General features: G+C 57.2%; 2 protein-coding genes across 2 annotated transcripts in view; both read left to right on the plus strand.

Moving 5' to 3' along the window:
- Positions 1 to 577: 577 nt before the first annotated feature.
- AURANDRAFT_67312 (hypothetical protein) lies at positions 578 to 8504 on the plus strand (the record flags this gene model as incomplete). The annotated part of the gene is made up of 15 exons (XM_009042738.1): positions 578 to 976; positions 1000 to 1173; positions 1343 to 1497; positions 1852 to 2911; positions 3136 to 3436; positions 3483 to 3517; positions 3744 to 3896; positions 4013 to 4536; positions 4567 to 4666; positions 4747 to 4853; positions 4874 to 5948; positions 6021 to 6615; positions 7199 to 7501; positions 7588 to 8330; positions 8490 to 8504. The coding sequence occupies 15 exons, from the start codon at positions 578 to 580 to the stop codon at positions 8502 to 8504; spliced, it is 5739 nt and encodes a 1912-aa protein (XP_009040986.1).
- A 91-nt stretch (positions 8505 to 8595) lies between these two features.
- AURANDRAFT_67313 (hypothetical protein) overlaps positions 8596 to 10169 on the plus strand; it is a gene marked incomplete at both ends in the record, with an annotated part of 4294 nt that continues 2720 nt past the window's right edge. Inside the window, 4 exons of the mRNA XM_009042739.1 lie at positions 8596 to 8841; positions 9025 to 9471; positions 9507 to 9698; positions 9830 to 10128. Coding sequence (XP_009040987.1) covers positions 8596 to 8841; positions 9025 to 9471; positions 9507 to 9698; positions 9830 to 10128 — 1184 coding nt within the window. The remainder of the gene's footprint in view (positions 8842 to 9024; positions 9472 to 9506; positions 9699 to 9829; positions 10129 to 10169) is intronic.

Genomic DNA, 10169 nt, shown 5'->3' on the forward strand with positions numbered 1-10169 from the left:
TTAATCCTACTTGGGCGTACTCGGGGAGGTGTCGGGCGACTTCCCCTTGCCCCCCGGCGAGTTCCTGGCACCGACTTTCTGGGCCGGTCGGTCGCCGCCGCCGCCGCCGCCGCCGCCGCCGCCGTCGTCGTCGTCGTCGTCGTCGTCGTCGTCGTCGTCGTCGCGCGCGCGGGGGAGATTAGAACCCAAGTCAGCCACAGGGCGACCACAGAGAGGCGATGAGTTGCCCCATATCAGCTGTCACGATATGTAAACCTGGAGCTGCAGAAATCGAGTGGGGGCGCGCCCCACAGTCGCAGTGATCGAAAATCTCGTCGCAGGACGCCGCCAGCAGGATTTTTTGCGCTCCCGCCTCGTCGTCGCTAGCGCACGCGCGATTCGTACACCACCTAGCGCGAAACGGCACGGCGCCGGCGCATCACATCATCGATAGCGTTATCCGTCGGTCGAAACGAGGGGTCCGTCTCGAGCGGGGTCCGTCCTGATATTTTTGCGATCAGGAAATAAATCTCTAAATAAATGCAAATAAATATGAACGGGCAAATGGGGCCTATAACTGGGCAGCTACCCCGCTTACATGGGGCGACACTCTCGTGGCCTGAGCTGCCTACTCCTGGTTGGGGTCGGGGTAGAGTGTCTTGACGTCCCACTTGAAGTGGTCCGCGGCGATGATGTGCTTCATGGCCTCGGTGAACACTTCAGCGTCGTGTTGTGGAAAAGCTTCTTCCATGAACTCCTTGACCGGAGCCGAGGTGGCGAAGATGTCGACAATGAGTTTCTTGAAAAGGTCGCTCTTGCGTCCCTCCGGCATCAAAGTCTCTCGGATGTCGCGCTTTGTCGTTTCGACCAAAGCAGCGCGCGTCTCTGCGTCCATCCGCGCTTTCTTCGCACATTTGTACTCCTCCGATCGCCAGTAGCGCTTCGCCCCGCGGCATTCTGGCTCTTTGTCTTCAAGGCACGTTGGGCATATCCACTCGTTTGTCCATCGGTTCTCCCTAGCCTGGCAGCGAGATGCATGACAGAATGAAACCACGTGGTTCGCGCGCTCATGAATTGTGGGAAAAGCGTGCACTGTGCGCGAAAGCCCACCGCGTCGTTTTCGCGCAGGAGCTCGATGAGGTGTCCCATTTCCACGTGCATGTCGCACAGCTTGTGCTTTACGAGCCGAACGGGGTCCGTCGGGTATTCTTGGTATTCTTGCGGGGGCCCAGCGCCTTTTCCAGCCGAGTGGGGTCCGTCTTGATATAATTGTGCGCCGGTGGGGCCCGTCTTGATATAATTGTGCGCCGGTGGGGTCCGTCTTGATATTCTTATGAGGGGCCAGCGCCGTCGGCCTTCCCAGCCGAGCGGGGTCCCTCAGGCAGGGACTTCTCCGAATCAAAGGCCCGAGGCCCATCGGACCGGCCGCCAAGCGGCGCGCGGCGGCAGCGGCGGCGATGCTTCACACTCCAGGGGAGATCGGCACCGCGGCGAGGGCAGCTCGCGCCGTGCCGCTGGGTGAGCGGAGTGCCTGCCCTTGGGTCCCACCCCCTATATAAGTGAGCGCGCTTCTCCCCCGCAGGGCGGGGCCCGTCGTGATATATTTTGCGCCAGCGGGGTATTCTTGGTATTCTTGCGGGGGCCCAGCGCCTTTTCCAGCCGAGTGGGGTCCGTCTTGATATAATTGTGCGCCGGTGGGGTCCGTCTTGATATTCCTATTTCTTAATGACTGGCGGGGCTGGTCCTGGCATATTTATCGCTTGTCCTTCTCGACCACACTCATTCCATCATGTCCTCCAGCGACGATCGGTACCCACCCGGCATCGATGGATGGGACTTGCCTCAGTTACGAAAACACAAAGATTATCATAGCATAGTAGTTAAAGCCCCAACTAAAGGAGGGCATCTAAAGGCGATAAAGTTATATTGGAGAAGTAATCCTCCGGGCGGGGACGGATACGCGGCGTACCTGAGGCAATTGTCGCAATCGTCTGGAATCTCGGAGGAGGAGCAGGGGGGGGAGGAGGAGGATGACGAGGAGGAGGATGACGAGGAGGAACCGGCGCTCGGGGGAGCGGGTAGCCGTGGTGCGGCGTCCAAGGGAGCGCTGGTGCCCGAGCAGCAGCAGGAGGAGGAGGAGGAGGAGGAAAAGGAGGAGGAGGAGGAGGGGGGGGAGGAGGAACCAACACCGCTTGCAACTCTTGCGCTGCTCGGGCCAGCGCCAGCACCGGCGCACGCGCCAGCACCGCCGCCGGCGCCCGAGCTTGATGAGGAGGGTCGGAGAAAAAAAAGGAAAAAAGAAGCGGATGCGAAAAGAGGAAAAGCAGATACGATAAAATGGCAGAATATTCGGGCAAGAGAGGAGGCATTAGACCTCGAGAACCCCCCTGCGCCCCGAACCTGTAAGGTTATCGCGTCTTTGTCCGCCGCAGGGCCGATTCTAAATAAAGGTGACGTTTTTATGTCTAAAGCACAGAGCACTATGATAGTTAAAGAACTTTTTGAGAGTATGAAAAAAATAGCCGTTGTTTGGAAGCGCGGCGGGAGCCGTAAACAAAACTGGAATTCATATAACTGCGCGTGCAGAGAAGAAAAGGACGGGGTTTTTTGCATGCAAGTAGATTTTCTTTACCAAGACTCCACACAAGTGTGGCTTTGCAAGAAGATACCCGCCCCCCCTTTTTGCTCAGCTGGAAAGTCCTCGGATAGGAAGACGAACTACCACCCCGAGGACCTTGTTCCATGCATGAGTTCACTCGGCAAATATGCTGAAATAACAGCTGAAGCAGTGAGGAAAGAATGTATGGACTATTGTCCAGCACGGAAAATGCCCAAGAAGGCTACAGATGCGATGGTACTGGACCTAACCAATGGTTTTATACAGACTTTAGTGCGACTAACCAAGGAGCGGCGTATGGGGATTAGCAAGGAAGTGAGTACAGTGGAATTGCTACACAGAATACCAGCGGAGCTGGCGGCGCTAAGGGAATTAGGATGGAAGACGATGCTTGAATGGATTCCGTCAGACGAGATGCACCGATTGTTAGTTAAAGCGGGCAGAGATGCGCACGAGAAAAAGGAAGAGAGAAAAAACAAAAAAAACCGAGCTACAACAAAAAGCCATTCGACCCCTCGCAAATTTTCACATTTCTACAGGCGCCGAAAGGCAAACGAAAATGTATACTGTGCGAAGGGCCAAATTTCCTCAAGGACCCTGTCGGCAAGGATTGGGAGTGTGAAGATTGTGGCAAAACAATCTGTCCATTTTGCTTCCACGAGAAAGAGCCTGGACACAAGTGCACGGAAGAGGGTATGAAGACGCTGAACGAGTTTCTGTTAGCAGACCTCAAAGACAAGAAGTTCGTGACAGTCTATGGGCTCGCTCCCCCCCAATGGGAGCAACAAATAGATGCTTATAGGAGGTTCTCTGCCAGCGACTTCGCGCATTGCAACGAAGGTTTTTCCCCCCCCTACTTTCCATACTAAACGAACGTTTTACACAGGACTCCTGCAATGCAACGGGCAGATAGCAGTCAGGGTTGGTGGTGATGCTATGAACAAACAAAATTACATAGCTGTGGTCAGAACAGTTAATCCAGAGGACAGGTACGGCTGGGACCGGCTGAACGGACTGAGCAAAGCCGCAGCTAGCTCAATCGACAAGGACCCCGGAGGGGACATACAGGCATGTTGGGTTGATGCCCTGGATGGGGACAAAGGGGGAAATGCTTCAACTGAATTTAATCATGTCAAAAAATTTGCAGACGTCGTTCACAGGAGATCAGCTCTTAACAAAAGCCATAAGAGATACGCAGCTGCCTTCGATGCATGCTATCAGTGCACAACGAAAGAGGGAATCATATTCCAAAAAGGACAAATGGACCAAACAACGAGAGCCAGGTTGGAGCGTGGCTACCGTGACGAGGAACAGTATCCAGCGCTTCTGCGCTTGGCGCCAAAGCTAAGCACGTCGAACCCCGCCGAATCAATGTTTAATAAACCCCTGGACAACATCAGAACTATGCCCATGCAGGCATCTCTCATGCCAATAGCGAAAGAAATCGTAGCTAGGTACAATGGAAATCGAGAGGACATGCTTGCGGAGGTGGCGAAGAACGAGAAAGCTTCCGCCGAGGAGGCGAATGAGTTCCCACCTGCAGTTTCAGAGCGTTTTAAATGGCACAGGGAACAAGCGGTAACATATAACAACATGAGCTGCGTACTCCTGGGCCTGCTGCACTCAGAATACACCTCTGGAGGACCACTGCCTTCAGAAGGGGAACTAATTGGTACTGTTGGCTGCCATATCAGTAACAGGACTTACAAGGTCGACCTGCGACTTCTTGCTGACAAGAACCCCGGCTATGCGTGCGAATGCCACTTGTGTGTCACCAAACCCTGTGCAGATGCAAGCCCCTGCATGCATGCGTGGCACCTTGTGTCTCACCTCCAGATTTCGATGAGCAAACTAGTTCACCCAGCGGACACATGGGAAGGCTACAAAGCCCAGTACGCGGTGCCAGAACTAAGAATTCCAACAACTGCTGAAATAACAAGGTGAGGGGAGGGGGGGCTTTTTACTCACAGGCTTACCCTTTTGACACAGGCACGAGGGACTGATCGACGACACGCTGACCTACCCTTTCTGTACGCGCCGAGAAAGGGGCAGGCCTCCGAAAAACCAACGGTTGATCAGTGCATTTGAGAGAAATACTAAAGGTACCCCCCCTTTATATTTTCTTTGTATTTGATCTATTCTTGCTGCAGATGGTTGCCAAAAAAGAACCAGAGTTCCGAAATGTCAAGAGTGCGGCAGGAGGGGTCACTGCTTATCGAGAAATATGGGCGACTGGGAATCATGTCGCTGTAGAGATGTAAACAGAGAGGTGCGTAGGCAACGAGCAGCAGGGTTGCAATACCGAGAGAGGCGAACGGATTTCATCCAGCAGCTCGCAAAGAGTAAAGAGTACCAGCGTATTAACGACCACGACCTCGACGCCTGGGCTAAGATATTTGAAACAGTGGCAGGGCTAGAATCCAATTCCGAATTTTTCGATGAGCGTGACGAGGATCATCAGAAGGAGGTAAAAGCGGCCTACAACGCCGCGGTGCAGCGACACGAACAGGAGCAGGAAGCGTGGCCGAGCAGGCAAATCGGACAGTTCCTATTGTTTCACGCCAAGGCAAGAGATGAGCAGGGTTTACGTTCTCTGACAATTCAAGGATGTAGACCCAGTGAATGGCAGTGGCTTTATGATGCATTCCGCGAATGCTCCTTTGATCGCGTAGACCTCGACGACCAAGTTGTTTGGAACCACATAATGGAACAATATGTAGAAGTGCAGAGTTCGCTCCTGTTCCATGATGATGATGATGATGATGAAGGACCAGCACCAACACCAGGGCCACCGCCAGCGAAAGAACCACAATTTGGGCTTCCCCCTGATTTATTAACTTGGCTCAAAGATGAGGACAATTGGCTCCACTGTTATTACAAGGACCCAGCGATAAAAAGTGTCGTGGAAGCGCAACTGGGACGAGAACTCACGGATAGTGAGAGGAGGGAGGCGACGAAACTTGTACGGAGGATGACAACAATGAAGGACAAGAAGGATGAGAGTGATGAATGGTGTGAAAACATGCTCGATGAAAACATCCTCGATAAATGGTGTCAAATGTTGTTTCCAACGCAATCTCAGGAGCCCCTCGCAGCAGCGCCTGCAACAGAAGGGCCAGAAGGAATCGGTCCGAGAGAGAGTTTGAGCACATTCATGCGTAAGATTGATAACCACCTATCGAATCCAGCACGGATGGACACCGAGGAACCCACAGAGTGCAACAAATTACAGCAATGGCTGTTTGCAACGTTCAATGACAGGAATGCAGCTGAGTACGAACCTATGAGGGTGATGTTGCAGCACATAATGACGTCGATGCCAAGCACAGCAGATTTGGAGAGCGGCATTATAGTTAGGGAGCTGAAAGAGATGGGGATAAATAACTGTCCGGAAATTTTCGGGCCAATTTTTGTTCATGCACAGGGCAAGAACGATGGCGGCGTATGGGCCCGGTGTCGGCATCTGTTGCAGTTGGCGCACGGGCCACAAGAGTGGGAAAAGATCTTAGCAGAGCCAGTACCAGCAACAGCACCAGCACCTGCAGAGCCAACACCAGCAATAGCACCAGAACCGGCACCAGCACCATCAATGGAGGAGGACCAGGAAAGCGAGCAAGAGGATGAGAAAGAAGAGGAGGAGGAGGAAAAGGAGGAGGAAAAGGAGGGGGAGGTAGATGAGGGGGAGGAGGAGGGGGAGGAGGAGGACGACGACGACGAGGAGGACGACGACGAGGAGGACGACGACGAGGAAGAAAAACCGGAGAACAAACCTTGCCAAGAACCTGACTTCCAGCATCCGCCAGCCACTCAAGAGGACTGGAGAATATGGGCCGACTACCTGGACCAGCTGCCGTCGCTTTTTAGCCGCGTGGATGACAAATTCCGACAGCGATATGAGCCAGACTTGGAAACATATCAAAGCTTCGTAAGCGAAGCTCTTGCAGATGCGATTGAGGGTACACAATCGCTCCACAGTAAGCACAAGCGCCCAAAAGTCGCGAGCATGCTCAGCTGGGGTGGTACGACCGCAGCGAGGCTCCGAAGACTAGCGCCAAAAGCCTCCGACAAGAAGAGAAAACGCACCCCATGATAAGCCTCCTCTACTTTGCGTACCGGCGCCTGCAGCGTGGCCCGACACGCGACCCTTGCGCGACTGGCACTTCTCTCCGGGGGGAGAAAGGGGGGAGAAAGCACCGAGGCGCGCCGCGCCCTCCCCCCCACGAAGAGCGCTCTCGAGTACCGGCGGCTACGGCGTGGCCCGACGGGCGACCCTCGCGCGCTGGGTCAAGGGGGTGAGGCGAGCACCATACGCGCTGGGGCTATGATCCAGAAGCCCGCCCCGAGGTGCTTTAATATCAAGAAGGACCCCCTCGAAATGCCCCTCGGAACCGTGGCTCATGATACCGGAAGCAGGGCCCGACAACCTTGCTCCTTTTTATCGCGACGTCACACTAGGGAGATGACACTGCACTCCCCCGTAACGTCGACAACAACCTTCCTCATTACCCTAGTTTGGGCTATCTCTCTCTCGTTTTCTACACGCGCTGCTCCGTCGCGGACCCGGGCTTGCGCGCGTAGACGATGAGCCACTGGTCTGGGTAGGAGACGACGTAGCCGAGGTGCCAGCCGCCGACCTCGTACTCGACGTCGACGAAGCCGATGTCCTCGAGGTCCTCGACGACGCGGTCGAGGTCCGTGACGCGGACGTCGTGGTCGCTGTTCGTGCCGTTCGCGTCGAAGACGTTCGCGTCGTAGGGCGCGTGTCTGGCCGGGTCCAGCGGCGCCTCGTGCGGGGCGCGGTACACCATCTGGAGCGACATGAGGCCGCCGGGCCGCAGCGCCGCGAAGATGTCCTCGAGGATGCCCCGGCGCACGACGTAGACGCAGATGTGCTGCAGCGCGATCGTCGACATGACAAAGTCGTACTCGTCGACGGGTGCGGGGGCCCGGCCGTCGGCGGCCGCGAGCCCCGCGCCGGCCGACTGCCACAGCCGTCGCGGCCGACGAAGGCGAGCGCGCCCTCGACGTGCCGCGCCACCAAATCGCAGCCGTCGACGCGGTCCCAGGCCGCGAGGCGCAGCAGGTTCGCCATGTTGCGGCCGCCGCCGCAGGCGACGTCGAGGGCGCGCTTCCCCCGCCAGACGCGCGGGTCCCGCACGACGGGCTTCAGGATCATGCCCCAGTACTCCGCGGCGTCGTTGTGGATGACGTGGTTCCCGGATACGAGCTCCTGCGCCGCGGGGTCGTAGAATTTGCGCTGCATGGCGACGTAGCGCCGGCAATTCTCCACGTGGGGCGCGCGGCAGCCGGGCATGGGCCGGTCCTCGCCCGCGGCGGCGCGGTCGACGGGCCAGGGCGGGAGCGCCGCGTCGGCGGTCGTCGGCGGCCGCGCGGCGGCGGCGGCCGCGGCGGCGGCCGCGACGTCGCGCGCGCCGTCGACGCCCCAGGCGCGGAGCGCCGTCGACACGTCGCCTTCCGTCGGCGGGGAGCCGCGGGCGTCACGCGGCACGAGAATCTCGCTCACGGCCGCGATCTTCACGATCAACCCGCGCGCGTCGTCGGCGATGGTCACGCGTCTGCGCCTCAGTTCCGCGAGGAGGCCCGCCGCCGCGCAGTCCGCCGACGCGCAGCCGTCGAAGCCGAGCGACGGCCAGTCGACGTTGAGTTCCCTGAAGTCCGCGAGCAGCGACGGCAGCGCGCGATGGTCGTCGAAGACGACGGCTTCGTCGACGTCGTACTCCGTCTCGGCGATGCGGACGATCATCGGCGCGCCCGGGGGCAGCGCGAGCGCGAGCGCCGCGACGGCGCCGAGCGCGCGCATATCAGGAGCAGAATCTGATGTTGGCTTTTCGATCAAAATTTAATACAGTTTGGACGCTTGTTAAATACCTAGGTAGGAAATAAATAGGAAATAAATCTGGAATCAGTTTATAATGCTGGAAGCAACATGCCTATAAGCAAGATGGAACCAATACCTAATATATACCGTCCGGAATGGCATGCTGGAACCAATACCCGCGGATATGCATGATGGAATCAATATCTCCATACGCATGCTGGAACCGATACCGCAGGCAAAAGCGCCGACACCGGGGCGAGCGCGCCGAGGCCGTCGCGCGCCCGTACTACTTTTGCTGGGTTTGGTCTTGATTTTAACACCCCCAGCTCATTTTATCTGGGTTCAGTTTTATTTGGGGGGACTAGAAAACTTCAACTTTGGTTTGGAAGTGTTGTCTGGAACACAAGTATTTTAATTGATAATGGTGTACGATATAGAATTGCTGCGAGTTATGCGGACGGGGACAACCCGGTCGCCCGTGTTATATGTCTTAATTTAGATGACGATACTCAAGAGGAGGAAATGGAAGAGAAAGAGATTACCTTGAATACATCAGGTGGGCACTACGGACATTATGGATTAATTGTAGGAACAAGAAGACCATATTCACATCCAAATGGAATGGGTGTCACTTTTATGCTGGGCACTATTGAGTATCAGGCAGTCTCCCGCGAAGTATCAGGCAGTCTCCCGCGAAGTATCAGGCAGTCTCCCGCGAAGTATCAGGCAGTCTCCCGCGAAGACAACAGACGGTCTCCCGCGAAGTATCAGGCAGTCTCCCGCGAAGTATCAGGCAGTCTCCCGCGAAGTATCAGGCAGTCTCCCGCGAAGCATCAGGCATTCTCCCGCGAAGTATCAGGCAGTCTCCCGCGAAGTATCAGGCAGTCTCCCGCGAAGTATCAGGCAGTCTCCCGCGAAGCATCAGGCAGTCTCCCGCGAAGTATCAGGCAGTCTCCCGCGAAGTATCAGGCGTATAGAAACGGAGTTAAAGATAATGTTGGTCAGGAGTGGTGTCATTGACACCACTCAATGGAGTGTCTGTCAACATTGTCTTTAACTCCGTTTCTATAGGCGGCGCTCGCGTCGCGCAACTACCTCTACTTCGTCGTGGAGCGATTCGGCGAGGAGCTCTACGCGTTGCTGAAGCGCGACAAGACCGCGCTCACTTCGGCGCAGCAGGCGGGAGTCGTCCACGGTGTCGCCGCGGGGCTCGCGCACATGCACTCGCTGGACCTCGTGCACCGCGACGTCAAGCCGGAGAACGTGCTCCTCATGGCCTGGGGCCGCGGCTTCTGGGACGTACACGTGAAGCTCTGCGAGCTGGGCCTGTCGACGCGCGTGCGCACGGCCCAGGAAAGCCAGCGCGTTCCGGCGCCTCGCCTCGTCTCTTCCAGTGCTGCGGATCCCTGGGCTTCTTTGCGCCGGACATGCTCGACCCAGCGGGCTACGACGGCTGCGCCGCGGATGCGTGGAGCCTCGGCTGCCTTGCGCTCGAGCTCGCCGCGGGCTCGCGGATCTTCGCACGCGTCTGGTTCCGCGAGTACAAGGATTTCTTCGCCCTGCGCGGCGACCGCAACGGCGAGCATGGACGCTTCGTGGCCAACCTGGCGCCCCTCACGCTCGCGCTCCGGGGCCGCGGCGAGCTCGCGGCGCCGCCGGACGTCGCGCACGACCTCGAGGAGTGCCGGGCCCGGTGCCGCCAGTCGCCGGCCTTCACCGGCGNGAAAGCATGCC

The sequence above is a fragment of the Aureococcus anophagefferens genome, assembly GCF_000186865.1.
Source record: "Aureococcus anophagefferens unplaced genomic scaffold AURANscaffold_37, whole genome shotgun sequence".
Lineage (NCBI taxonomy): Eukaryota > Pelagophyceae > Pelagomonadales > Pelagomonadaceae > Aureococcus > Aureococcus anophagefferens.